At 40.0% G+C, this 26,324-nt stretch overlaps 2 protein-coding genes and 2 long non-coding RNA genes across 5 annotated transcripts; 2 read left to right on the forward strand and 2 right to left on the reverse strand.

The window, feature by feature from the left end:
• The first annotated feature begins 8,421 nt into the window (after positions 1–8,421).
• Positions 8,422–10,467, forward strand: LOC133724970 (uncharacterized). Its single transcript, XR_009854168.1, has 2 exons — positions 8,422–8,733; positions 9,157–10,467. It is a non-coding gene; the product is annotated as an uncharacterized LOC133724970 (long non-coding RNA).
• A 454-nt stretch (positions 10,468–10,921) lies between these two features.
• On the reverse strand, positions 10,922–12,258 carry LOC133724971 (uncharacterized). Its single transcript, XR_009854169.1, has 2 exons — positions 12,010–12,258; positions 10,922–11,910 (listed from the first exon to the last, which is right to left on the reverse strand). It is a non-coding gene; the product is annotated as an uncharacterized LOC133724971 (long non-coding RNA).
• A 942-nt stretch (positions 12,259–13,200) lies between these two features.
• LOC133724972 (probable folate-biopterin transporter 3) lies at positions 13,201–17,300 on the forward strand. Of its 2 annotated transcripts, XM_062151961.1 has the most exons (6): positions 13,201–13,731; positions 14,819–15,078; positions 15,569–15,664; positions 15,744–15,914; positions 16,022–16,145; positions 16,239–17,300. In XM_062151961.1, the coding sequence occupies exons 1-6, from the start codon at positions 13,347–13,349 to the stop codon at positions 16,607–16,609; spliced, it is 1,407 nt and encodes a 468-aa protein (XP_062007945.1). In that variant the 5' UTR covers positions 13,201–13,346; the 3' UTR covers positions 16,610–17,300. The 2 variants fall into 2 exon arrangements, with proteins under 2 accessions (XP_062007945.1, XP_062007944.1); XM_062151960.1 differs by having other exon boundaries at positions 16,022–17,300.
• Positions 17,301–17,409: 109 nt separating this feature from the next.
• Positions 17,410–19,812, reverse strand: LOC133724973 (aspartyl protease family protein At5g10770). The gene is made up of 2 exons (XM_062151962.1): positions 19,470–19,812; positions 17,410–18,892 (listed from the first exon to the last, which is right to left on the reverse strand). Exons 1-2 carry the CDS (start codon positions 19,651–19,653, stop codon positions 17,613–17,615), a joined length of 1,464 nt encoding a protein of 487 aa, XP_062007946.1. The 5' UTR covers positions 19,654–19,812; the 3' UTR covers positions 17,410–17,612.
• Between the last annotated feature and the right edge of the window lie 6,512 nt (positions 19,813–26,324).

Below are 26,324 nucleotides of genomic sequence, written 5' to 3' on the forward strand. Positions count from 1 at the left end.
GAACTAAACTATATGATACCAAGCCACATCATGTTCCATTGCAATCACAGCAGTAAAACTCCACGCATAATGCAAAAAAAAAAAAAAAAAAAAAAGAATCCAGGCCACTCCATGCTCAACCAATTCATAATTACATGCCAAGCAAAGGGCTAAGCTAAATTGAAACTATTGAATCCACATAGCCCAACCAAGCTAATAAACACATCTTACATGATGAACCAAGCAAAGAAACAGCAAGCTCCATCATGTTTAATCGCAATCACAGCAATAAAAAAAGAAGAAGCACAATTTACATAGCCAACGATACTTTGGTGTACCAACCCCATTGCTGTCACGGCAATAAAAGAAGAAAAGCAAATCGGGATGTGTTATGACTTATGAGGCTAGGGAATAAGAAGAAATGCTCACGGGCTATGTACCTTTCAAAACACATGATAGCAAGTCAATCACCGCAGCAAAATTGATTACAGCAGCAGGTCAATCACGACAGGGATCAGTATAGCTGAAACGATGAACGGTTATGGCAATAGAACTTATAACCCGAGAGAGTATGGCACGCGATATGCAATGAATCAGTCACGGCAACAAATCAAATAGTTGAAGCGACAATCAATTACAGAAGTAGAACTGGTAACCCAGCACGCGATATGCAACGAATCAGTCACGGCAACGAATCATATAGCTAACGCGATAATCAATTACAGCGGATGCCGAACAAAAAAAAAGGGAGACAGAGATAATAGAGGATGGAGATGATTACCCCAAGCAAAAGAGGAAGCAATCCAACAAGCCTACCAAGCACGGAAGAGGTCGTGAATCAGCTCTGCAACTAGCCCGATATAAGATCATGAGAATGGGGACGTTCAAGCCAAAAGATTTGATTTCTCTCCTCAGAACGAGAGTCTGACACTTGAGTCTCGAGCAAATCAAAATATGGAAGAAGAAAAAGAGAAAAGAAAAGGACTTTACATGCCAATGCCGTTTTCCTAGAAGGAAAGTAATTGAAAAGTGGGACTCCTCACTTCTAATTAGGAGTCAAATGATGACGAGAATCTGTGGAAAGCTTGATAAGTCATGGATTGTATCAATAAGATACACAGGCCAACCCAACTCAAAAAAAAAAAAAAAAAAAAAAAAAAAAGGGTGTGGAGGGTTATATACAATCACTCGATAAGTCTTCGAATTTTTGATTATGTAGCCCGTAACACGGTCACACGAGCCACATAATCAAGGGGGCTAATGTTGATACCCAAATTTCCACAAGTTCGAATTTAACTAGTGACAGGCAAAGGGAACGAGTCATCAACCTCGTAACCTAATTGGGCCTTCAAGCGAGCCCATTCTTATGTCAAAAGAGAGTTCTCCATTTAACAAGCGATACGAGATGCCTAAATACTCAAACGATTGACAGGCATTTCCAAATGAGCCGACACGCTTATTTACCATGCGATACGCGTAGACCCAAGCTACGTTTAGGGCTTATACGGCGGGATGTGGTGTGGAAGGTAACGAATCATGCGAGGCCCATTGTTATGATAAGGCCCGTCAATAATTTTGGACTTGGGAACCAAAATTCATGCTTTGAGGGCCAACATCTTAACATGGGCTAGTAGAGAGATGAAAGCAAGCCCAAGAAAGACTTAGAGCCCACTAGAGTCACTCCCCTACCCAAAGTCCATTACACCAGAATCTGTAGCCCAAAAACTCGTTGGAGTCGTCTTCCCCAAATCAGGAACGTTGTTCCATCAAGTTGTTGCTGGGATTACTACTCCACCCTTTTCTGGTAAGAACTCCAAGTCTATGCAAAAGCTTCCCAACTCTCATCCTCCGAAATCCTGCCTCAATTTCCAATAATTCTTAGATTTTTGTGATCACAATTTACAATAACACAAATTAGGGGATTATGATCTCTCAAAGATCACAGCAGCACAAAATCTGGGATCCCCATCACCGTCCTATATCTGTGCCACTGGTCTTTACCCACATAGCCAAAGCAAGCTCTCACTCTTCTGGTTTCATGGGGAAAACAAATGCTGAAAGTTTTAGAATGATCCCACCAAAACTGAGAATGCCCCTTCAAAGCCTCTGGTTCTTGGCACAAATCCTCCCCGTCTATCACCGCTATAAAAGGCGAGTTCATTGCCGTAGGAAACCAAGCCACAACAGCCCAGAAACATCAAGCAAGAGATCAAGCTTTATCTCTGAATCTCTAGCCATCAATTCTTCCCAACCAACCTTAACCTAAAACCCAGAAATCATGTTACTGCTGGAATTCTCCCTCTCTGCTAAACTCTCATGCATCTAGCTCCCACACCATGCCCGCCTATCAGTCCTGTTCTTATGAAATCTAGTCTAATAGCTGCTGTTATCATCAAGCCAAATAGCTGCTGTTATCATCAGGCCAAATAGCTGCCGTTGTTATCTAACCCCAATCGCTACTGTTATCATCAAGCCAAATAGCTGCTGTTATCATCAGGCCAAATAGCTGCCGTTGTTATCTAACCCCAATCGCTATTGTTATCATCAGGCCAAATAGCTGCCGTTGTTATCTAACCCCAATCGCTATTGTTATCTTCTAGCTCAATAGCTACTGCTACCATCCAGCTAGTCACAACAAAATTGTTCCTGGGTCACACCTTCGATCGATTTTGGGCCTGGTCTTCGCTCTATCAAGAGGGCTATCGCTGCCAGAAATCCAAAGCACAAACTTGCCCTCACAGAACCAAACCTTCAGCCGTCTTCTCCCCGTCGTCGTTTATTGACCCAACAAACCAAAAAATTTCCCAAAATTCAAATCCCTTGCATTATCGTTAAAAATGGCAGCGACTGTAGCTCAAAGATTTCAACTTTGATACACTCAGGTTCATACTTCTCTCAGCCGAAGCTTCTGAGCCAATCCTCAAATTTCAACAAGTTCTCCTAATAAATTTTCAGTCTTCCTCTAAGAATCAACAACCCATCCAACATGTGATCAAATTTTAAATCAGAACAAAAGGGGAGTTCTAACCATCACACGAGCAGTGGTGCAATGTGGGCAAAACATACCCGAGCTCACCTCCTGATCGGAAAGCATGGGAGCGCAGATCGGATCATCTTCTCTCTCGGACTCGATTTCAGTTTCCAATCGGATCTTCAAACAGTTGCTCCACCATAGAGCACTCCTCCGCTGATGCCGTTTGGGGTTTGGCAGTGTTGGGCTGAGGCTTCTGGCCTGACAAGGTCTGTTGGGGTTCACTTGAAATTGGCGGTTGATTAGAGTTTAGGGTTTTGAAGGAGAAGGGGAAGGTTGCAGCTCCTCTCGTGTTGCTCGTGTTGAGGTTTCTGGAGAAGAGAGAGCTGGAAGAAGGAAGAAGAAGAAGAGATTAACAGATTGACAAAAAAAATAAAAAAGTTAGGGTATAATAGACTTTTTGACGTGGAAGGATTGCCATGTCAGCAAGTTAACGGATTTTTTGGACGGAGTGTAACAGAATGGACCTATTGGTCTAAAATTGATAAGTACAAGGATTAAACATGTGAAATTAGAAGGACAGAGACTGAAGTGTTTTTTGGGTAAAAGTTCAAGGACTAAACAATATTTAATCCTTTAGTTTATGGAACAATCGGTTTCGCAATTTTACGTCATATGATAGCACTTGTTTCGTTGTTTTTGATCAAAAAACGTGAAGAAAGGGTTATAGCTAGCTAGCTAAGGGTATTTTATGGATATTGAGATTTAGGAGTCAAAGTATACGACTTTGGATCCATCGATAACCCCTCCGGCTTATACGACTCAGGCTAAGTCTTATGAATGGCTAAATATTGAGAGAGAGAAAAAAAATTGGTGGGTATGATGACGATAGTGATGAATAGTTGGTCCCAAAGTATTTGTATATTGATTTTCTTGGAAGAAGTTTTAAGGGTGGAAAATAATAGATATTGATGAATATTAAACTATCGATTGAGACAAAAAAAGTTATGAAAGTTTTGAGGTAGTTATACTAGAAAATATATGAGAATTGAACTATATTTTTTTATGCTCTAGAAAGAAAAATTCGGTGTTTCATTTTTCTATATTAGAGGGAGTCAAACTCTTAATGTACCCAATATTGCTTTATATATGTGTTATTTTAAAAAATAGCATACGATGAAAAAATATAGTTGATCAATATTGTAACCAAAGGAAAAATATAGTTTTTCACATACAAAAAAAGATATAGTCAACAATATCTGAAACGAATCCAGGGTTTAAGTTAAATGGTAAAACAAAATATAGTCAACATAATCTTGAATTGTATGTTCATATATAAAAATAATAAATTCCATTTGGTTAACTCATGAGACTGTGGCTCTCTCCAAAACCTAGCCGCCCGGGCTATGGTTCCCTATTCCGGCGACCACCTCTGGTCTCCACCCTAAGTGGCGACTGGTTCTCCACGCTCTGCGGTCTAGTACCCGCACTCCAACGCCGCTTTTTTCAAGCGACCGCTCAACCATGCCCAACTTCTCGACCACGGGAACTCGTTGAGAATAAAGGGGATTGTCAGGCAGATCTAATCGGGATAGGGAATTGGCACACTTGGGATCTGGGTGTGCGAATCAGACCGAAGAGAGGGCGACTCAAATCTCCAGTCGATCACACTGGAAACTTGAAATCTCAGCAGGCCGGGCATGGAGATCTGGTCGGATTTGTAAGGGCTAGCTTGATGGGTAAGGTAGCGCGTCCTTATGCATCGCCTGAGAGCAAGGCGGTGACAGGCATGGAATGGCAGGCCAGTTTTGCTATGAATTTGCTGCCTGAGGTTGTGAGGCAGATCATAACGTGGAGCGTTGAGGCGGCCCACGAGTTTGACCGTACAGCTTTGGAGGAAACGACGGTGCGGTACCCGAACGGGAGAGGCAGCGACGGTGAGGCTGCAGGTTGGGTGCCCAAATCACTTTTGGGGCCCAAGTCTGTGTTCAGGCCCAAATCCATCTGGGTGCCCAAACATAGCACAGTTTTGGGGCCTAAGTGCCGATGGGCTTGGAAGTTGACTCAGCTATGGGCTCTATGCTCGACTCGGGCTATTTCATGGGCCCAATTGATGGAATCAAACTCTCTAGGGTATCGTATTTGGGATCCTGGAGGTTTACTCAAACAGAATCTGAGTATGTTTGGCATCAGTGACACTATTGAATCTGCTGGAATAGTACTGAAGGAGGATTCAAGCTATTCTATAATGGCGGAGCATGACACGTCGAATGAGTGGACCTATCTCTATGTACCACCGTTGGTACTACCACATCTTCTTGATCTGTCTGTAGATGGCAGCGGAAGGGTATGTAATGGCCACTCTGGCCTTAGGCTACAACAAATTTCTAGAAATTTGATAACACTCCACGAATGCTATCTGGATGTGTTACGATATGATTGTAACCCAACTCTATTGAGTTTCTATCTATAAAGTTATTTCCTTGATTCAAAAAAATATATATATAAAAATAATACTTGCCTAAAAAAAAATTTATGTCCTTGCATTCTTTTTGAGCTTTTAGGGTACAATTTTTGCCAAGCATCAAGAACAGCTTGCATGTTCTAGTCAATAAGGCAAATGTTTATGTTTCCACTTATACTACAGGCTTCTAGAAATTTGCTGAACACTTAATATGCGACTTTTCTGTTGTTACAAGCATACAAGATGAAGTCTGTACCATAGAGGTAAGTTTAAGAACATGTTGGTGTTGTCCTAATCCTCTACTTGATTCTGAGATATAACAACCAATGTACTACTGCTTCATGTGCTTCTGATATGTTACAGTCTTACTGCTGGTTGGCCACGATTACTGAAGATGGGTAATGATATACCATAAGCCATTGTCTGCAGGTTGTAATTGTAACAAGAGAAACTATTCACTTCTATATTTCCAGTTACTTTCTATGTTAATTATGTCCTTATATTGATATGAGTATCTTTGTTCACTTGTACAGGTCATATGAAGGACAAGCACATGATGTGATCTTTAAGGTTACGGGTGACGACAAAATATATAACCTAATGCATAAGAACAAGCTGATGAGGCAACTATTATTAACTTAGCTCTCTTATGATATATGCTACATCTTTAAGATCCACTCCATTTGGCTACATTGAAGTTTATGCTAATAACTAAATAAGGATCCATCTTGTGCAAAAGTACAACTTTAGATTATGAATATGTTGTTTTGTGACTAAAAAATGAAGCAGTTTAAGCACATGTATTGTTGCTTGAAGCACAAGACTTAGCAGCTAAAATATGTTTCATTTTCTAATATCCTCATTTCATACTGGTTTCAAGACTTAATAGTGAAATCTTTTAATTATTAGTTTCCTCATCATGAAATTAGTTTCATTTCTAATATCAGTGTTTGGCCTGGGCAATACTTAAGCTATGAAATCCTAGGGCTGGGCTGGCACAACACTACTCATATTACAGGCCTAGAGTAGACAAGGCAGACAAGGTGCAGAGACCAAGACAAAACTCACCTCATCCTACCAAAACTTGGCAGAGACTTATTGTAAACAAAACATAGAATGTAAAACAAAAAGTACACCTTGAAAGATTAAGGACAACAGACCACCAAAAAGGCCCAAAACCTTAGGCCTAACCCAACCTCCAATCTTCCCAGCAAGGAACACGAACACTGCACACATCCAATCCCGCCTCCAACGGACTAGTGTCATCACACCTACCGCATCACCACATCACAGACAACCATTAATCCCAGCCGACATCATTGGCCATATCACAAGGCAAAACTGATCCCTTTCAGAACCATCTCGGCCAAGAATACGAAGACATACCCAATCACTGGTCAGATCTCAGAAAGTCCTTTTTTGATAACAGGAACCACATTGTAGCGCTTAATTGCTTCGATAATCCCAGATCCCGCCGCCGGCTAACAGCAACTCAACGTTGGTCTTTCCCTGCACTCGCCCACAACCCAAAAAAGTCAGATCATGATTGATCTACCCAACCCTATATCAATTTACCCTTCAAAATATGTCCAACGTAAAAATTTTGAAATATTATGTGTTGAAACTCATAGTGGGCTACATTTAGAGTACTGTCCTTGAATTTTTTTCCTTCATAATAAACCAAATTTTAATTTTGGACATAAAAACTGAACCAAAGTTTCAACGTCTTTGCAGCAGGGAAAGAGATCTTGATCAAAGCAGTTGCGTAGTCCATTCCAAATTACCTTATAAATTGTTTTGAGATTTCCAAGCACTTGTGTAATGAAATACATCAGTTGATGGCTAAGTTTTGGTGAGGTGACGGACTAGATGATAACAAAATACAATGGATTGCGTGGGAGAAATTGTGTATTCCAAAGACAGAAGGAGGTCTAGGGTTTCGAAACTTGCATATGTTCAATCTTTCTCTTCTTGCTAAACAAGGCTGGCGCCTAATCCACCACCCTGAGTCCCTTGTTGCAAAGCTATTCATGGGAGCCGAGTCACAACAGGGTATGTCGTTCACATGGAGAAGTATTCTGGCAAGGAGAAGAAGGTTTACGTTATCAGGTGGGCACAGGTAATGCAATTAGGGTGTGGAACGATCCCTGGTTGCCATTGCCTCACAACTTCAAACCTTTTACCTTGCCAATGGAAGGTACAGAGCATTGGCTATTGAGGGATTTGATTGATCCTGATGTTAAACAGCGACAAGCGTGGCCCGTGGCCCACCATTGTACCGATACTGTCCCAACTTAACCACCCGTCAGGTGTTGGATTTTAATCACAAAAGGCATCGGTACAATTGGGTGAGATCCATGTCCCAACTTAACCACCCGTTAGGTGTTGGATTTTAATCACAAAAGGCATCGGTACAATTGGGTGAGATCCACCCACTTATAAGTTATATTTTATTTGTCACTTTTCCAAAGTAGGATCTTTCCTCTCCAACACGCCCTCTCACGTGCAACCTAACTCTAGATCTGCACGTGAAATTAATTAATCCAATTCCCACATTGGAAATTGGGACACAAATCTCATATCGGAAACTTGGTCAATACAATCCAAGGCCCACATTGGACACTTGGTAATAATCCAATCGGAATATTTCGATGGCAATACAAGGAACCCCAATTTGGGCTCATGACACTTGCCTACGTGGAGACGCAATTGGAGAAGGACCCGCTCTGATACCATGTTAAACAGCGACAAGCGTGGCCCGTGGTCCACCTTTGTACCGATACTGTCCCAACTTAACCACCCGTTAGGTGTTGGGTTTTAATCACAAAAGACCTCGGTACAATTGGGTGAGATCCACTCACTTATAAGTTATATTTTATTTGTCACTTTTCCAATGTAGGATATTTCCTCTCCAACACCTAAGACCCATGATTGGATAGAAGACGTGGTTTTTGAACTATTCACTACGGAGGAAGCTGAAATTATAATGAAGATTCTAATCAGTTTATGAGCCCCGGAAGACAGGTATATTTGGCACTTTGATTCGAAAGGATCGATGTTTCTCAGTAAAAAGTTGTTACCATGTAGTCGAACTACCCCTAGCTTGGTCCAGAATGCTGGGGCATCATCTTTAACTGGGAATAATCTTGGGAAGTACTGAAAGAGTGTGTGGAGTGCGTGAACTCGGGTCCGTTCTCAAATTCCTAATTTCTTCTCTTCCTCTCGCTCGCTCTCTCTTTCTCTCTTTCTCTCTCGCTCAGAGAATTCACTCGATTTGCATGTCAAGCACATCTCTTGCATCAACTTCTCTAGAAATCAGGTGGGTTTTCTATTTGTAGTGAGTATATGATTTGTTGAGGGAAATAGTCCACTCTTGCCTTAGATTTCAATTCAATTGCAGCAATATACAAGGAAATAGTCCATCAATCCAGAGCAATCCCACCGCCATTGATTGGAAGAGATGTTGTCGGAGCTGCAAGGATAGAGTCCGAGAAGACTCTTGCTTTTCTATTTCCAGCTATCTAGTTGTATAAACATGCATAGCCTATGTTTGTGCCCTACCCTCTTATTTGTTCCTACAGTGTATACCTTTTCTCTTTGTTTTTGTTGATATGATGTTGGGCTATGCAAATTGAAGTTCAAAAACAATAGCTATAATCTCTTTCTTACTGATTGAATAGAAAATTGAAGTTCACATACTTGCATTTTGGTTTAGTCTAATCTGCGTGTTTGCTTGTAACAGCTTGATCAAAAGAAAGCTCGTCGAAAATGCATACAGATTGAAACTTTAGGAACAAATAAGAGGGTAGGGCACAAACATAGCAATCCCACCGCCATTGATTGGAAGAGATGTGCTCGGAGCTGCAAGGATAGGGTTCGGGAAGACTCTTTCTTTTCTAGTACCAGCTATTGAGTTGTTATATAACGCAAGCTGTTCTTCTCGCAATGGAGCTGGTGTTGTTGTCATTTGCGCAACTAGGGAACTCGTAATACAGGTGCAGACCCTTGCTTATTGATGAATAATGATACTATGAGTTATCCCTTACTTATTAGTGAATAATGATACTATGATTTACTTAGGTTTGATGTGGAATTTGTTCTTATATTTCTTTACGTTAGTGTAGTCAAGCTTGATCCAATTTGGGCTTGTTAGAAGGATTGCTTTTAGTTCGTTTAACGTCTAGGAGATCATGATACCTGTCTTGGGAATGGGTTTTATGAATAATGTTTCTTCTGTGATTGAGGTATAAGCTTGAACTATTATGCTTTGAATGCGAATGCGGAATCATATATTGGACCATTCTGAAATTTTAGAATCCGAATGGAAATATTGGAACTGTATTGTTTTGTGTCAATGCATTGTTAGTGTTAATCACCTAATCTTTAAGAATGTCCAACATTTTGCAAGGAATGACTCGTATTCGGCAAATTAGTATAGAGCTAAAGCTCCAACACTTGTGAAAACTCAAGGACTGTAGTCCTCCATGGTGTTTGCTGTGAAATCTAATAATTGGTTGGTTTGATATCAAATTATGGCGATTTTGTGACCTTAAAGTAGTTAGTGGCTAGGTTGCACGTATTGTTATATGCTAGGCAAGTTGTGTGTAGACTGCAGACATAGAAGAAATTAAAGCTCCTTAGTTGTACCATGTAGACACCAATTCTCTTCTGCTAATGACGGTGTCTGACAAGTTCTTGCTAATAAGTAAAGTTTATGATCTATTGAGCAATGAGGAGAGCCATGTCAAATGCATCCTAAGCCACACATCATGCTTTCCAGGAGGCCATTAAACTATCAGCAACAACAGGAGAACCATGATGTGCTTACAAAGTGATTGTTGTAATGAAGCAGACCTTGTAATCTTTATAACTGAAATGCTAGATAAGAAGAGGTTATTATATTCTAAAAGTAATTTGGATGATGTTTATGTCCTTGCACACGTAAAGTGTAATCCTCTCTGGAGAATTGCAAGTCTTTAGTGACTTCCAACAATGTAAGCTGTGGTGTTGGTGAATTTATTTCGTCGGATTGGTATCCTCTAGTTTTTGTTTATCTATGGTCCATGTACTGCTTTTCTTCTCTGCATTCTATTGATAATGTTTTGTTTCTCGCTTGAAAAAAAAAAAAAAAAAAAAAGTACTTGAAGAAGCGATGTGTATTGATGATTTATTTAAGCTTTTGTAGTCCGTATTGATAACTATAGACCTGTAGATGACAGGTGCTTGTTCTATTCTCATTTATAATCTAATCAATTTTTATTGATTATGCATTCTCATAATTTTAGTAATAATACATAAAGTAGTTCAGAACATTACTTTACAATCCAACTAGAGTAACATTTTTTGGTTAAATGGGGGCCAAAATGCCCAGCAAAACAAGGAAACAAATCAGAAAATAGGTATTTGCTCCTAAAACTTGAAGTTTCACATAAATCATCCAGCAGCAAAGTAATAACTTGTGGAGGAGGCTGCATAACAATGTGCATTCCAATCTCAGAATCAAAACAACACATTAGCAACCTTGTTGCTTGATTTCACAGCTTTGGAAGGGTGACAATTTTTTATCATAGACTTTAAAGGCTGCAGAGCAGCCATATACCATAATCAATCAAAGTGACAATGACTTTAGAATCGGGTTCAATCAACACATGTATCAATGAGCATCAGTAGCCAACTAGAGAGTAAAATTGCACAATAAAGAAACATGAATTGTACTACTTAATGATTTCAGATATGGACTTCTAGCAACTCCGATGCAACTCCAAATTGTCTACTGCAAACTCCCAGACAATTTTACAAATACTTTGATACATCTTCTTACTTTCTTCACCTGCGTATTTGATATCTCATGAAAATACTTAGAAATTAGAATAGATGAAGAGTTATCAGTTTTCAAACACATAGAAACCCAGAAAACAAAACTATGTCTAATATAATGACTATACAAAAGTAAGGATGTATTCGACACAAATCCACAATGAAATTCTTCAGAAGCAAAGTAAGGTAGAGAACTTGTCCCTGCAGGTTATGACTAAGTTGTGTATCCCAAAGAAAGCCTATAAACTCGAATATATATAGAAATTGACAAAACAAAATTCAGTGATAGTGCATCAACAATAAACTTCCCAGGAAATTGATGACTTGTGGGAGGGGGAGGAGGCTGCACATAATCAGACTACTAATTTAGAAAATACAAAACTATATTAATTATATACATTTGTTTTACTAGATTGAGTCAATCAAGAGTGACATGTGGTAGGAAGACTATATTGATTATACACAAATCCAAACATATATATAGATCACCAATTCGGCTTCCAATTTGGATTCCAATGATCCAACCCAGATAGAATTGATTATACAGAAATCCAAGCATATGTAGATCGATCTGTGAAACTAAATATAGAAGAAGAAAAATTTCAAGGGCAAAAACCTGAACAGGAGTCCCCACAAGCCATGTAAGAAGTTTTTGTTTTAGGTGGAGAGCCACCGCAAGCTGAATATGGATGAGGATCGATTTTAGGTTATAGCTTTTGTTTTTATTATTAGAAAGTCGAATCCCTCATGAAATACTCACTACGAAGAGAAAACCCACCTGATTTCTGTAGAATTTGAAGAAATATATGGTGATGAGGTGCGAATTGGGAGAACTCTCGAGTGTTGTTCGAGCGCTGTTATTCGCCAGAAAGAATGAGAAGATAGAGAAACTGACTGACCCGATTCAGTTTTCGGGTTGCCGGTCTGAGAAAGGGGTCAAAATCTTAATTTAATCTCAACCGTCGAACCTCATTAACGCAGACCCAAGGGCTGCGAGCCTATCCCTCAAGTTGGCAAAAAATAGGGATCCCTCATTGGAAGGGGGCTGTATATATATATATATATATATATATATATATATTAGCAAGGCCTTTTCTCCATGTTGCTTCCGTTCTACATATGGAAGCAGAGGAACTAAGAGCGGGTCTTCTGGTTGCTATTCATCAGGGATGGTCTGACGTTGAAGTAGAGTTTAGTACTGGTGGCTACAATTGCACGTACAAAAGAAGATTTATCTGATGTGGGTCGCATTGTAGAAGATTGTAAGTCGTATTTTACTGCTTTCACTTCTATACAAGTGCGACACATTTACTGTGAAGCAAATGGCGCAGCCAACAAGTTAGCGCAGCTTGCTAGTTTTTCATATGTTGATGAGTTTTGGGTAGATGAGGCTCCTACTATTATTCAGGATACTCTCTATGAGGATAATTGTAAGGCTTCTAATGTAACGTGTAACGTGGAGTTCAGGCTCTATGTCCCCTCCAAAGTTTAATGCGTATGCACTCATTAATAATAATTATGGTTAGGGGAATGTTTCCACTACCCTCCCTTCAAAAAAAAAAAAAAAAAGGTTTCAACGTCTTTTCACATACCCTGAAGCCAGGTATTATTGAAAGTGGAAATTATTCTATGCACCGACGGTGCAAGTGACCCAATCCTTATAAAATAATCTCAACCCTTGATATTTATTATCAACTTTATTTTTAATAAACAAAAAGTGTATTTAATGCAATCTAACTATTTATTTATGTTGGTGCAAGTGCACGGCGGTGCTCTGAATAATCTCTCTATCGAAAGATGAGATCTTAAGTAGTCCAATTATCAGACCAAAAAAAAAAAATTAATAAGTAGTCCAATTACGACCAAAAATAAAAAAGTCATAGCAGAAATTTTGAACTTTTTAAAATCGTTTCTGTCCAATATTGTCTCCCATCTCTCTCCCTGGATTGGCCATGACATAGAGGGGATTCAAAGTCAAAGTCAAACAAACTAGATGCAACTTCTCTCGTTTTCTGATGCAAGGAGTGCATTGCACACAGGTTTAACTTCAAACAGAAGTTCTCTACCAACTGGGTGTCTTTTGTTTTTGTCAATATTTGCAGGAAGAGTAGAACCATGGAAATGGAGGCAGACTCTCAGGAAAGAGAAGCTCTCCACCATGAAGCCCAGAACAAAAAGGAGAAATTTTTTTCTGTACAGGGTCTCTGGGATTTGCTATGGTCTCCCATAAATTGGTTCAAAATGCTCAGTAGTGAGTTGCATTGGAGCTTTGTGATCAGCGTGGTCATAGTTTATGGTATCAGTCAGGGTCTGAGTATGGGATTGAGTAGAATTAGCATACAGTATTACTTGAAAGATGAGCAGAAAGTGCAGCCCTCTGAGGCCCAAGTGTACCTGGGAATCATTCAAATTCCATGGATGGTTAAACCACTTTGGGGTCTTTTCACTGATACTCTTCCTATTCTTGGGTACCGCAGAAAGCCTTACTTTGTTTTTGCTGGTAAATGTCCCAACTCAGTTAATTTCAGCAGCTGCTTTCTGTTTTGGATTCTCTTTGCTTATTTGTTATGTTAATGTAAGATCATTGTGCCTGTAGTTTAGCTAACCAGTTCCTGTGAATATTTATATTTGGATATAATAGGTGTACTAGAGACTTATCTGGTGAAGAAAAAAAAAATTAAAACTTTATGTTGAAAATTGGCTGCTGTTAGAGTTTCAATTTATGTTAAAGCTTTGTAGCTGATTCTTTTGGAGGGTGAGCTTGACTACTTGGGGAAGAGGAGATCCCAAAATGTGGGAACTAGCGCGTATTTGTAAATCTCTTGGAAACTTTTAAGGATAGGTTTTGGTGAATGCATAATCTTATCGGAGATACTTTTAGTCTTTATATGTGAAGCTGTTTAGCTAGGACTTGAATGACCTAACTTGTAGGCTATTGAATTTGATGTGGCCATCAACAGGCATATCCTGTTATTTGGAACCAGCAGAGTAACAGCAGTTGGTAGTATTAAAGTTGGCAAAATGAATATGGTTTAACTTCCATAACTATACCTACAAAAGCTACATGTGCACATGGTAGTGTTTTCGTTTGTTTGAAGTAGAAAGGTCTTTTGTTTCTCATTAAGTAGCACCTACTTTGTAGGCTCCTTGACCTTAGGCTATAGTAGTTTTCTGCTTAATGAACTCTCTTTCTTAAAACGTGCAAATTATCAAATACTAGTGCTTTCCTTTGTACTTACTCAACTATCTTCTAGAATCTGGTACCCTATTGCTACATACATTTATTTTGAGTAAACTGGATTAGTAGTCAAGTAGACAGATTTAAAAAGGAAAAACGATAATAATTCATGCTGTTCAGCACTCAATGATGACATGCATCTTGACCATTATATCTATGATGTAGGTTATGTGTGTGTTCGCTTAATTGTTTGTAAAAGAAAACAACAATTGGCATGGTAATAAGATCATGTTGTATCTTTTGATAATATTAGCGGATATACATATATAGAAACTTATTAGTTGGATGGCTTATTTACCAGAAGGCTATTCCCCTCTTTTGCTTTATTTTTTTTCCTTTCTCTTTCCAGGTGTAATTGGGGTTGTCTCCATGCTTGTGCTATCACTGGACAAGAAATTAGATCTTACAATGTCCCTGTTGTCCCTGATGGTGGGGAGCGCTGGAGTAGCAATAGCAGATGTGACAATTGATGCTTGTGTTACAGAAAACAGTATTAGTCACCCATCCCTTGCTGGTGACATGCAAAGCTTGTGTGGACTGACCTCTTCAGTTGGGGCACTGGTGGGATTCTCACTTAGTGGATTTTTCGTTCACCTATTAGGGCCTAAGGTTTGCTTCTGCTCAAATTCCTTTCCATCTTCTTACGTTGTGACAGTAGAAACTTTGGCATTGTTGGAATGTGTACAATGATCATATCTTTGCCCAAGCTTTTAGGGTAATCCTTTGGCTTAAATTTTTGGACATGTTAAGCGATGCTTGTTGAAGTTTTAATATAGTTAGATGGTGCAAGGGATATTTGATTCCCTAACATTCAATGATATATTTCTCATTTGTCTGCAATCAGAGGATGAGTTTCAGTGATCATTCTCAACCATGAAATCTCTAATTCAAACATTTAATATTTCATCTATGAGATATATTTCATATGTCAAGGCTCATCAGGATGTAGATTAGACTGAACTTTGATTTGAACTCTCAACTGTTAAGTTTGGACCAGATTATGCCTGAGATTTTCAGTATATCAGACATGCCTTGATTGTACCTTTTATCAAGTTAAATTTCTTTTCTAATATGAGCAAGTATTGTACTTCTACAACAGGGTGTGTTTGGGTTGCTCAGCATTCCTCCGGGGCTGGTCATTTTTGTTGGGATGATGCTTAGGGAATCCCATTTGCACAGCTTTTCTCATAGACGGGTGAGATTTGGTTACATCTTTTTATTTACCTTTCTTTACCCATGCCTTATCTTGTGATCACACCAAGCTTTTGATTTAGGTCCGTGAAAAGTTTCTGGATTCTGGAAAGGCTATGTGGACAACCCTAAAATGCAGCAGTGTATGGAGGCCTTGTTTGTACATGTATTTGTCACTTGCTTTGAGCTTGAGTGTCCGTGAAGGAATGTTTTACTGGTACACAGATGCAAAGGGGGGGCCATCTTTCTCAAAGGTACTGTGAATTATATCTATAAAGCGAATTTCATGCTGCCAAATTGCTGCATTTAGATATGTTTGTAGGTTCTATGATCTGATGTTCCTAAATGCAATATTTTGCAGGAGGTTGTTGGGTCCATATTCTCTATTGGTGCTCTTGGCTCCCTTTTTGGGGTCCTCCTCTACCAAAACTTCTTGAAAAGTTACCCTTTCCGTGATGTGCTTTTCTGGACTCAGTTACTCTATGGTATATCAGGATTGCTAGACTTGGTATTCGTGTTGCGCATAAATTTGAAACTCGGTTTACCAGACTATCTTTTTGTGGTGATTGATGAAGCAGTTTCTCAGATGATTGGGCGCCTTAAGTGGATGCCTCTTCTTGTACTTAGTTCAAAACTCTGCCCTGCGGGTATAGAAGGCACTTTCTTTGCTTTGCTCATGTCCATTGATCATGTTGGGATTCTCTCATCTACTTGGGCTGGAGGCCTCTTACTCCACATCTTGAATATCACACGGACACAGTTTGAAAATCTTTGGATGGCCATTTTGATTCGGAGCATATTGAGAATTTTGCCAATTGCACTGCTTTTCTTAATACCTCGAACTGATCCGAACTCCTCCATTCTTCCATCTGAGATGTTGAGGATAAAAAAAGGTGATGATCTTGAGTCTGAAAATCTTGAAATGGCCTCCCTTGTCAATGGTATCTGACCAGAACTAAGGATGAATACAAGTCGATTGAAAGGAAGATCAACCTATAGTGACTGTTGTCGATACTGGAGATTGGGTTCTTGAAATGCCAGAACTACTTCTCTGAATGGTGGCCTTTTTCAAGTTCTCCAAATTAGTAAGAGTATGATTATTACCACGGTCCAGAATGTAGGTTTACAAGCATCTCTTTTCACTGATAGTTTGTTACTGGTTTGAGGTCCTTCATCCTCGAGTTTGTCATGTGCATCTATAATCCGAATTTCGTATATGTTGAGACATCTTGATAACTCCAGTTATACCTCCCTTCAGTAGCAATATAACCAGTTCGAAGAGGGAGTGAATAGATTAAACACAGGCCATGCTTTATTATGCCCTTGAAATATTGAAGAACAGTGGCTTCGCTCCAGAAACTCCACGGTGAACACTAACTTATTTTGTTTTTCTTAGTGTTCTGTGTTCTAATATTCTTGTAAAAGCTGTTTACTATAAGTGATTGATCCGTTGCAACTGTAGTTTCTACACTGGTTTGAAACAAGAGAAACAATTTCATTTGTCACTAATTCTTTTCAATACTTTGTACAACAAACAATTTTTGAAGATTAACTTAAAAATTTCAGTACATGCTGTTCTTAAACTTGTGTAAGAACTTAATTTCCATTATATGAAGCAACAGGCAGAGCATTTGTGAACCTTATGTGGCCACATTAACTACTCTCTCAATCACTCCTAAATGTGACAGATTATACAAAAAAATAATATATAGCTCTTCCTGCCTCAGCTCCAGGTCGTATCTTTATTACACACAAAGGCACTCATACATCACAAATAGCATTCATATATTCTATATCATATCCCCATTGTAACAATAACTATTTATACATTATATATGAACTAAGAACTATAGCCTGAAGATTTGTTGCCAACAGGTTGCTTGGCTTTAATCCTGAAGAATGAATCTGCATGAACATACCTATATGAGCTATATCATTGTAAATTTCCAGCTCTATATGAAGCTGCATGATTCTTCTGCAAATCCCAGCTTAGAGTCTTTAGTATTGTATACAACCCTTTGGTTTCTTTGCTGATAGTTCCCAATAATAGCCACCTCATCTTCGTATGAAAGACTTGCAAGAGCCAAACAGATCTGGGATGCATCAGTCTTCACCATGTAGAAAATTCCGGTTACATCGACAGTCAGCTCTGCATCTCCCTCAAAGTGCATCTTCATTGTAGGAATGTTCACCTCTTGATATGCACTAAGGTTGAAGCAAGTGTCCAAAATTGAAAAACCCGGTGCTGGGGGGTACCCGGAAAACTGTTTCAGAAACTCTGCCTTGATAGCCTTGTAAACTGAAGGGGGCAGCCTTGAAATAACTGTCCCAGAATCGATCAGAATCCCACCGCTTGCAAAACTAGGAACTTGTAAAGCCACTCCCCCAATACTTATACCGGTGAGATTGAGAAAATAGAAGGTGGATAGCTGTGGATTTGCAACCATTCTAGTGTAAGAAATAGGAGTTGAATTCTTGTAAATTGAAGAATCCCCACCCATAACTAATGAACCAGAATCTGCGACTTCTGTTGAAGGTAAACAGTAAGAGAAAACCCCACCAAATAAGCCAGATGTTTGAGAAACCACTGAGAGACTATCACTCCTTCCCAAACCCATCAAACCTGAAGCTCCCCCAAACAGACCCTTATTGTTTCTGCCACAACCAAACACAAAATTGTCCACTGGTGTAGTTCCAAGGTAGAGATGGTCTCGAGCAAGCTCACCCCGAGTGTAGGAGCCATCACCATAGTTCACAACATAGTTACAGGTCTGAGGATTCCTCCCACACACTCCTGAATTCCCAGTAGCAAACTGGAGGGCTTGACAATTTGTTGAGTTGCATAAAACTGATTGGTATGATTTAGATTCAGAAGGGTTGAAGAGAGGTTCTTGTTGATTGTAGCACAATTTACAAGGTTGGCATTGAACCCAAGTCAAGTCACTGCCTGTGTCTACAATCACCGTCATATTTCTACCACCCAATTCCACAGTTACGATGTAGTTTAGTGTTTCTAGCCTTACGCCAGAAGTTAATGGAATTTGAGCTTCTGATACATCATCTTTTGTAGTAATGCCAGAAATCCTATATCGGAATTGGGATTGCAGAAACCGAACATGAAGATCATCCAACATTAAACGTTTCTGTTGCTTTTTGTTCCAGTCAACAATCTTTCCAGCTGAGCAATAATCTCTGTGTTTTATTTCCAATATAGTTGCACCTTTTTCCTTTCCTATAAAGAATATAAATGAAAGCATCCAATTTAAAATTAACTCGAAAAAACTGTGAAGCTGAAGATGAGGTAGGCCTACAGATTGTTGGGAATAAGTTTATCATCTACAGGTTTGTACATTGACCCACAACAGTGTCATGTACCCAGAGATCACATCCAAGGTTTTGCAGGTAGATATTGATTATTAGAGTAATGAGGCCTTTAAAGCACATATAAAAGCCAACAGTTCAAACTTATTCCATTGTAGATATATACAAAAAGTAAAGCCAAGATAGACTATCATATCAAAAACAGTTGAATGTCCTTCCTAGCTAGCCAACTCCCACACAGAGAGAGAGAGAGAGAGAGAGAGAGCCATTAGTAGTTCTTTAATAGATGCGCGCAAAGAACTAAAGCACTTGTAAATCCTAATTAAGAAAATAAAGAAGGATCTTGCATATATGTATAACAATCCCAAAGTGGAGAGAATATATAAAAGAAAGCTAAGAAAAGCTATATATGGTCGGCATTAGAATTGGCATGATTAGTACTTACTGTGAGCTAGTTCCTTTTACTGTTTGCTACAAGAGACACTTACTTGATTTCTGGGAGAGGCAAGCACTAGTTCTGGTTCCAGTTCCACCATGCTGCTTCAAACGAAACTCTTGCAGGTCGAGCACCTTGTTCTTCTCTCTAAAACCCTGAACCCCATTTCCATAAGTACCGAGGCAAACAAGAAACATAAACAGAAGAAACTGCAAAATAGGTTTTGCATCGGCCATTGTACTTTTGGATGATGAATATAGGAAATGTGGTGGTGCAGATCAAAAATGGAAGGAAGACAATATATGGTTGGGTTGAGGGAGGGAGAGAGTGGGAGAGATTCTTGGGGGTTGGAGTTTGGCAAGAGAACAAAAGAGGAAGGGCTGGCTTTTAGGACCCACTGGTGCATGAGAATTATTGGGGTTTCACGTGAACATAATTTCTGGTTAGAAAGAAAGAAAAACAAGTCCTAGTGGTGCTGTACCTGAGTTTATTTGAAGAAAAAAGAGATATGTTGCAGGGTTAAGAGCTTTGTCACATTAACAATAATTTCGTTGGTTCACACTCAACTTTCCATGATAGGGACTCTGCTAGCTCTTCACGGATCGATAATCATCTGTCACAAGCTTACATACCAAACTAGGGCTAGCGCTTTATCCTTCACGTACGTTTTTTGGTGTTGATACTATTAACTCCTTGGAAATGTAGCTATGTTCTTCTAATTTTGATGGCCGGCCGGCCGTGTCAATTTAATACCTGAACTTTCCGTTTAACCATGCCGGTATTTTCGTCAAAAAGTAAAGCCTATCCATACTACCAGTTAGATGATTTCGTGCTGAGGAGACAAGCATACATAAAGGGTATAACCCTATCCAACCTTGCAAACCAACAAAACATTTAGGAGAATTGAGAGGTCATGATAATCTACTTCGATCCAAAACTTTGATATTATGTTAGACAACGATGACTCTCAAAAGTCAAAATTTGAAGCTGTAATTATGGAATGAGCTAGCCAACAACAACAAACACCAAGGTACATCAAGCTAATAAGTTGGGGCGAGTAGTTCTTGGGGGAGGCTGACAAAATTAATGTGATCGAGATCCTTTAAATGTTTGCAGGCTGTATTATATATGTGAAGGACGAAGCATTATGCCCCTCACCAATGAAGACGTTTCCCACTTGTGCAATTTTGGATCCTACATAATTTGTGGTACGTACCAGTGTCAGATGCAGTACGTTTCAACAATACACAAACCTTGGTGGTGGTAGGCACCATGAATCATTTCCCTTAAATGTTAACACATACGGCAAATTACTAATGCTAAGCTTTTTTATATTTTTAGAGGCAGCCGAGAGCTACTACTCGTTTCCAAAATATCCAAGAACTTGTGTATGTCAAGGCTAGCTTCACATACTATGTTTTTTATTTTTTATTTATTTTTATTCATCTGATATTTCTGACCCCAAATTACCTGAATGTTGGTTTTTAGAGCAATTTTCACAGTTGAGCCTTCTTGTGCAGCAAAAGGAATATTCTTACCAACTTAATCATAAAGGTTGGTAAAGTTTAGGGTGATCGAAACTGCTATGAGCACAAGAGATTAGCAGACCGATAACTCAATCAAGTATACAGGCAGCATTTGTGAAGTGATAATATTAATTTTAATTGTCATATAAGGAAGCAGGAAGATCCTCAAAAGAGGACAAAAATCTAAATGAAAAATATTTTTTCTGTTGAAGGAAATTGACACTTAGTGTGCCTAGTCAAACTAGGATAAGTTCTATAGTTGTAATAGGAGAGGTTTCCTACTCCGAGTTAGAATAGGAATCCTTGTACTCTTAGATTATGCTCTTTGTAATCCCTATATATAGGGCTCCTATTCTCTATAATGAAACACACTTCTCTCGACAATTCTCTCTCAATACCAATATACTTAAACACGTTATCAGCACGAGCCCTAAACCACAAAAGCTAAAACCCAAAAACCTGAAAAGAAATTCTTCTCCTCAAAAATTTGCCGCAAGCTCCTAGCCCTCGCTAGCCTCGCTCGCTACTACTGCCCCGCACGCCTCCGCAGCCCCGCTGCCCCGCGCGCACCTCCGCAGCCCCTGCTGCCCCCCGCACACCTCTGCAGCCACTGCTGCCCCGCGCACACCTGCGCACACTGCTGCCCCTGCAGCGCACCTGCCTTAGCTACTCCTTTTTCTTTTGCTGCAACTCGCTGCCACTGCAGCACCTACTACCTCGCACCGCTGCACACCTCTACTCGGATTGCTTCGCTCCATCACGCCTGCATCGACACGCGCGTGATCCAAATACATGTAAGTATTCAAAAGAGTAAGTTTTGAAGTTCCTATAATTCGGAATTTATATTTCTTCTTCTTTTCTCGGGAACTTGAAAACCTCCCTTCTTCTACATCCCACCTTTCTTATAACGTGGGTTCGATCATTGAAAAGCGGAATCGTGGGGATTCACGCAATTAACGAACTAAGAGCGTTCGTAAGACTTCGGACTAAGAGCGTCCGTAAGCATCGATTTACGACCATACAAACATCATTGTTTCGGTCTAATCCAATCATTCTTGGAAATCGATTTCTTGGTAGCATAGCTCGGAAATCTTATTAGTTTTCGTGGAAGCATTGACTCCGAAACTAACTTGTCCTTGTTTCATCTTTCAGGATGTCAAACATGAACAAACTCGATTTTGTTCCATTGGATTATGCAGGCAAAATGTACTTAATTTGGGTCACTGATGTCGAGATCCACCTTATTGCCCGTGATTTATTGCATACAATCCAAGAGCTTTGTCCTATAGAAACAGCTCCAGACCCTCAAACTGAGAAAGATAATTCCAAGGCACTTGCCTTCATGAAACGTCACATGGATAGTGACCTACAGTTTGAGTTCATAAATGAGGATAGCGCCATAAAGCTTTGGCATGCCCTTCGCGAACGATATGGCAATGTTCGTGACTCCATACTTCCGAATACAGAAGCAGAATGGAAAGATCTTCGCTTCTCTGAATTTGACACTGTCATGCAATTTTATTCGGAAGCTCTCAGCATCAGAGCAATGATGCGTCTTTGTGGAAAAACAATCACAAAAGACCAGTTGATTGAGAAAACCCTCAATACCTTCCCCTGTCTGTGCTATGAGGTCCTCTGACTTATTCCGGACTCATGTAAATGCAAGACGGATCACAAGTTTTCAACAGCTTATTGAAGCTATGGCCACTACTGAAAGACATGGCAATGAACTTGTGAAAAGAAGATTTGATAGGCTTCAAGATAGCTATCAAGAGCATCGTCCTATGGCTAGAGAAAGTCGCCATCGACGTCATGATCCATACGATCGAAATGCTCAAGAAGGTAATCGCTCAAGGCGACAATCCCACGACCGTAGGAGGCGTGATTTTGAGGGACATAGGGTTGGAAACCATGGAACCAACGTTGGCCATGGGCACCACTTTCCAACGCCACCAGTCCTAGGGACTATGCATATTGCGCCAATGCGCCTCAATCAAGGGAGAATCCTCTTTATGGTGTCTATTTCTGATATGGAACGTCTAATCAATGGACCTGAATTTGCAATGTACCTACGAAGGTAGTCGCATCAGGGTGATCAAGACATCGAGTTCACAAAGACTTTAAATCTGGCGATGAAGACAAAATGCCGCAGATTTTTATAGTCTTTATTATTTCCAAGAATCATGTAATGGCAATTATGCCTTAAATCAATAAAATGACTTATTGTATTAACTCTTTCCCTCTAGGCGTACTCAAGAGTAATTGTGATGTCTAGGCAAGGTTTGATATGAGAGAACGGTTTTAAAAGTGAGCAACGCTCCACCAAAATCTCGCATTACCTTACCTGGTCACAACCAAATTGAAATTACCGAACGGATTGAGTGACTTCGATTTGTCTACGGTTTGATTTTTATGCTGGATTAGATTTTGGTCAAGAAACTTTGATGTAATCATTGGCTATTATTAATAAAGTATCGATTTATTTTTCATGTCATGGACATATTTTTTCGAACTTTATTACTTCAAAGATATAAGTACCAATGGTTTTCATGTGAGAATGGACAAGAGTTCCTTTGCATCACCTCTAATGACTACGGACATCAACGAGTCTTAGAGAAACTTATGTGTCGCTCTAGTGGGTTGTATGCAACCACTATTCGAGTCATTGAATCCAACCATGTCATGAGAGATGATTTATGGGATTCCGACACATATAGGCTTTGGCACGACCGTTTGGGACACCCAGGTCGTGACATGATGATCCGTATATTAAAGACTTCACACAGACATCCCTTTTTCAGAACGAAAGGAAGTAAAACCCGAAATTTGGATCAAGGAGGAGCACCTGCGCCTCACGGCGCTTTCCCCCTTCAAGTCCGGCCACCACTAGCCAGCGCCGCCATCCCCTTGCGGCTCAAGGGTGGCTTTGACGCCACCTCTGCTCCCCTGACTCAAATTTCTACTTCTAAAGTCAATTGTGACTTCATAGCTCAACCAAAATCCTCATTGGTTGTTTCTAAAGCCCATTATTCGTTCTGCAAAGCCTGCTCTTTAGCAAAGTTAGGATCGAGACCATCCTATGCAAATGACACCAAAGAAAATATACCATTCTTGCAAAGAATCCAAGGTGATATTTGTGGACCTATTCAACCACCATGCGGACCATTTAGATATTTTATGGTGTTGGTTGATGCATCGACATGCTGGTCACATGTCATGCTATTGTCCACAAGGAACGCTGCATTTGCTAAACTCCTAGCACAAATAATTAAGTTACGGGCTCACCACCCTGATCATCCTATTAAGTCTATAAGATTAGACAATGCTGGGGAGTTTACATCAAAAACTTTTGATGATTATTGCATGTCCATTGGGATAGAAGTTGAACATCCAGTTCCTCATGTTCACACCCAAAATGGTCTCGCAGAAGCCGCCATTAAACGACTACAAATGGTCGCTAGGGCATTGGTAATGCGCACCAATCTCCCTATTTCTGCTTGGGGCTATGCAATATTGTATGCAGCTGTGCTTATTCGTCTGAGGCCCACTGCCACTCAACCCTTTTCTGCGTCCCAGATGGTGACTGGGTATGAGCCTAATGTCTCACACTTACGCATATTTGGGTGTGCAGTTTATGTGCCAATTGCGCCGCCACAGCGCACCAAAATGGGTCCTCAAAGACGATTAGGCATTTATGTTGGATATGATTCTCCAACGATTATCCGCTACATAGAACCCTTGACAGGCGATCTCTTTACCGCTAGATTCGCGGATTGTCACTTCGATGAGACAGTCTTCCCGTCGTTAGGGGGAGATAAGAACATCAATGTTCAACAGGAACGACAGGAATTGTCGTGGTCTGTCCCCACTCTGTCTCATCTTGATCCCCGAACCGCACAGTCCGAAATTGAAGTGCGGAGAATTCTCGATCTTCAGAACGTAGCAGAATCGATGCCTGATGCGTTTTCTGATATCGCTAAAGTGACGAGATCACACATACCTGCTGCAAACGTGCTTGCAAGGATTGATGTCCCTAAAAATAGAGGACATGACACCATCTCAAGGGCAATTGAGCATGGCGCCAACGTCCCCTCTCACAGTGATGGTGACGTCGTGGCTAGGCCCATGGCCCCTGCCAGGAAGCGCGGGAGGCCCATAGGTTCGATGGATTCTCGCCCAAGAAAGAAAGCGAGTTTGGCACAGAATAATCCATTAATCATCGATGTGAATAATCCATCTCATGAGAATATTCCCGATTATGGTTATGTCCAAGAGACATCATTGGGGGACGCTCTAATGTCAGAACCAACTCCAGAGAATAGAGAGATCTCCATAAATTACACTAGTGTACATGAGATGATGGATAGAAATTCTATGGCGATTGATGATGCATTTGCATATCATATTGCAAAAGGAATTATAGAATATGATGATATCGAACCTCGCTCTGTTGAAGAATGTCAACGAAGAGCAGATTGGCCTAAATGGAAAGATGCGATCCAGGTTGAATTGGATTCACTAACAAAGAGACAGGTATTTGGGCCTGTAACGCAGACACCCCCAAATGTAAAGCCTGTTGGCCATAAATGGGTCTTTGTTAGAAAGCGTAATGAGAAAAATGAGGTGGTAAGATATAAAGCCCGCATTGTGGCGCAAGGTTTCTCACAACGCTAGAATCGACTACGAGGAGACATATTCTCCCGTAATGGACGTTATAACGTTCCGCTACCTTGTCAGTTTGGTAGTTTCCGAAAAACTTGACATACAGCTTATGGATGTGGTTACAGCATATCTCTATGGGGATCTAGATTCAGAGATATATATGAAGGTTCCAGATGGACTTCAATTACCCAAATCAAGTGGCTCTAAATCACGGAGTGCGTTTTCAATAAGATTAAAACGCTCACTATATGGATTAAAACAATCCAGACGGATGTGGTATAACCGTCTAAGTGACTACTTGATTGGGAAGGGATATATTAACAATGAAATATGCCCATGTGTGTTCATTAAGAGAACAAGTTCCGGATTTGCAATCATAGCAATTTATGTCGATGACATGAACCTAATTGGAACTCTAGATGAGTTGAAGGAGACTGCTAAATACTTGAAATCCGAATTTGAGATGAAAGATCTTGGGAAAACACGGTTTTGTCTCGGTTTAGAACTCGAGCACCGTAGTGATGGAATTTTGGTCCATCAGTCTGCATATACTCAGAAAATTCTAAGGCGCTTTCATGAAGATAAAGCAAAGCCTGTGAGTACTCCCATGATTGGTCGTAGTCTTGAGCCAGGAAAAGATCTGTTTCGTCCAAAGGATGAGGACGAAGAACCATTAGAGGCCGAAGTGCCCTATTTAAGTGTAATAGGCTCATTATTGT

Source organism: Rosa rugosa, chromosome 1, assembly GCF_958449725.1.
Source record: "Rosa rugosa chromosome 1, drRosRugo1.1, whole genome shotgun sequence".
Taxonomy (NCBI): domain Eukaryota; kingdom Viridiplantae; phylum Streptophyta; class Magnoliopsida; order Rosales; family Rosaceae; genus Rosa; species Rosa rugosa.